The sequence below is a fragment of the Humulus lupulus genome, chromosome 1 (assembly GCF_963169125.1).
Source record: "Humulus lupulus chromosome 1, drHumLupu1.1, whole genome shotgun sequence".
In the NCBI taxonomy this organism is placed as follows: Eukaryota; Viridiplantae; Streptophyta; class Magnoliopsida; order Rosales; family Cannabaceae; genus Humulus; species Humulus lupulus.
The window spans coordinates 230,719,494-230,722,678 of record NC_084793.1 but is presented as its reverse complement, the minus strand read 5'-3'; the positions used below and the strand labels follow the sequence as shown (position 1 = coordinate 230,722,678).

Here is a 3,185-nt window from a genome sequence, read left to right as displayed (position 1 = left end):
GACCCTAATATTTACTTGGCAAATTTCATGGAGACTTGTGACACGATCGAGATCGATGGGGTTACGGTAGATACTATAAGTTTGAGGCTATTTTCATTTTCGTTGAGAGATAGAGCTCAAACTTGGTTTCAATCTATACCTCTAGGAATTATGACTACTTAGGAGGATATGGCATAGAAATTCCTCACCAAATTTTTCCTTCCATCTAAAACGTCACAACTAAGGGCTGAGTTTTCTCAATTTAGACAGATGGAGTCCGAGCAATTGTATGAGGCATAGGATAGATTTAAGGAGATGTTCAGAAAATATCCTCAACATGGCATAGAGGATTGGTTTTTAGGTTCAATTATTCTACAATGGGCTCAATGGTCCAACAAGATCACATATTGATGCCGTATCTAGCGGAACCATTTTATCAAAGACACCGATGGAAGCATTAATCTTGTTTGAGGATATGGCCATGAATAGTTGTCAATGGCAGAGTGAGGGATCAACGGTTAAGAAGGAAGCTGGGGTTTTTGAAGTAGATCAAATAATGTCACTGATGGCGCAGATGTTTGCTTTGACTAATAAGATTAAGGGTCTCACTGAAAATAAAGTAGCAGTAAGTCAAGAAATAGTGAATGTGGCACAAGCTTCTAGTTCGAATGGGTTGGTGGATGAACAATGCCAATATGTCAATCGAAACTACAACTTTAGGCCCAACAACAAATTTCCTACATACTACCATCCTGGCCTTCACAATCATGAAATTTTTTCCTATGCCAACAATAGAAACATTCTCCAATCACCTTAAGAGCCACCTAGACAAATGGGGGAGAAGCCTTCACCATCACTTGAAGAGTCACTAAAGACTTACATAGTGGACTCCAAGGCAAGGCTAGATTAGCATGACACTCGTCTCCACAATATTGAAACTCATTGTACTAATATGGGAGCAACGAATTAGACATTGGAAACATAAGTGGGTCAATTGGCCAATACTATGAAGACTCAAATGTCTAGATCTTTTCCAAGTGATACAGAGAAGAATCCAAAAGGGTGCAATGCAATTACTTTGAAGAGTGGATAAGAATAAGACTCTCCTATAGTTGAAAAGAAAAAGGTTAATGAGATCCCAATGAATGGTGAGAAAGAAGAAGACAAGAAAAATGAGGAGATTCCGAGGAAAGAGCCATTGGTGACTAATCCGGGTTCAATTATTTTTCTGGACAACCCACCCAAGACTACTACTCCATTACCATTTCCTCAAAGATTTCACAAGAAGGCGATTGACGAACAATTTGCAAAGTTCTTGAATATTTTCAAGAAAATACATATTAACATTCCTTTTGTAGATGCCCTTGAAGAAATGACAAACTACGCTAAGTTTATGAAGAAGGTGATGTCTAAGAAGCGGAAGTTAGAGGATTATGAAATAGTGAAGCTAACAGAAGAATGTAGTGCCATTATCAAGAGACAATTACCAAAAAATTTGAAAGATCCAGGAAGTTTTACAATTCCATGTGTTATTGGTGAACTACATATCAAGAAGGTCATGTGTGATTTGGATGCTAGTATCAATCTAATGCCTCTCTCTATCTTTCGGAAACTCAATCTTGGAGAGGTCACATTAACTACTATTTCCTTACAATTGGCGGATTGTTCTTTAACGTATCCTAGAGGTATCATTGAAGATGTTCTAGTGAAGATTGATAGATTCATTTTTCTGGTTGATTTTGTTGTGCTTGACATGGAGGAAGACCATGAAATTATGATAATCTTGGGATGACCTTTTCTAGCAACCAGGAAAGCTTTAATTAATGTACATGATGGTAACTTGACTCTAAGGGTGAATGGCGAAGAAGTAAAGTTCAACATTAGTAATACTATGAAGTTTCCCAAGGAGCAAGCGAATTGTAAGAGAGTGGATGTAGTTACTCCTTGCTTAAGAGACTTTTTCAAGATCATATTTCATAATGATCCTTTGGTACCATGTTTGACAACACCAATTTCTAAAGAGGACCTTGGAGTGGATTTGGGAATGAATGATATGGAGGTGGTTGATAGTGTATTTGCTTTAGAAGCATTACCAGTAGAAAAGGATGTGTCTAAGAAGGAAGATATCTATAAGGCTCCAGATCTTGATAATAGCTCGGAGAAAAAGAATACTACTAGTGATGGGCTTGGTTTGAAGCAATTACCCGCTCATCTTTGGTATGCATTTTTGGGAGATGGATCTACCAAGCCCATAATAATTTCGGCATCATTGAATGAAGAAGATGAAAGGAAGTTGTTAGAAACTTTAAAGAGGTATTCATCCGTCTTTGCTTGGTCAATTTTAGATATTAAAGGCATTAGTCTAGCGATTTGTATGCATAAGATTCTTATGGAGGACTTTTATAATTCTTCTATTGAACATCAACGATGACTTAATCCAGATATGAAAGAGGTTGTGAGAACGGAAGTCTTGAAGCCTTTGAATGCTAGAATTATTTATGCAATTTCTGATAGTTCATGGGTGAATCTGATTCAAGTGGTACCAAAGAAAGGAGGAATGGCGGTTGTAATGAATGAAAAGAATGAGTTAATTCCAACTCGTATTGTGACGGGGTGGAGAATGTGTATGGATTATAGGAAGCTTAATAAGGCAACTCGGAAGGATCATTTTCCCTTGCCTTTCATTGACCAAATGTTAGATCGTTTGGCGGACCATGATTCCTATTGTTTTCTAGATGGTTATTCGAGATATGACCAAATTGTTATTGCTTCGGAGGACCAAGAGAATACCACCTTTATTTGTCCATACACTACAACAAAAACACCCTTCGAGGACACTTTTTTAGGGCACTCACCTAAATGCGAGTCTTAAAAACAACTCCTGGACTTGCGAGTCCTTAAAGAACTTCTTTTACGACTCGCGGAGTGAGTCCTAAAAACTATGTGTATCCTAAGGTTTTTTTTTTTTTTTTAACAAACACCTCCTGGACTTTTTAGGACTCACGTTGCGAGTCCTTAAAGAATTTCTTATAGGGCTCGTGGAGCGAGTCCTAAAAACTATGTGTGTCCTAAAAGTTTGAATTTTTTTTAACAAAAGTTTTATTATTATTTATTAAAAAAAAATTACTCAACCCCTGTTCTCTCTCTCTCTCTCACTCTCTCCCGAAGTTCCTTCTCTCTCTCCCTCTCTCTCCTTGCATCATCTC

General features: G+C 37.6%; 1 protein-coding gene and 1 non-coding gene across 2 annotated transcripts; one reads left to right on the top strand and one right to left on the bottom strand.

Annotated features, from left to right (window-relative positions):
• Positions 1-216: 216 nt before the first annotated feature.
• Positions 217-323, bottom strand: LOC133813248 (small nucleolar RNA R71). Its single transcript, XR_009884282.1, has one exon. It is a non-coding gene; the product is annotated as a small nucleolar RNA R71 (small nucleolar RNA).
• Positions 324-1,120: 797 nt separating this feature from the next.
• Positions 1,121-1,771, top strand: LOC133830643 (uncharacterized). Its single transcript, XM_062260662.1, has one exon. The coding sequence runs from the start codon at positions 1,121-1,123 to the stop codon at positions 1,769-1,771; it is 651 nt and encodes a 216-aa protein (XP_062116646.1).
• The last annotated feature ends 1,414 nt before the right edge of the window (positions 1,772-3,185 follow it).

What these genes read in the sequence shown, in the direction of transcription:
- LOC133830643 (XM_062260662.1), top strand. Translation starts at nt 1,121, where the DNA reads ATGAATGGTGAGAAAGAAGAAGACAAGAAAAATGAGGAGATTCCGAGG.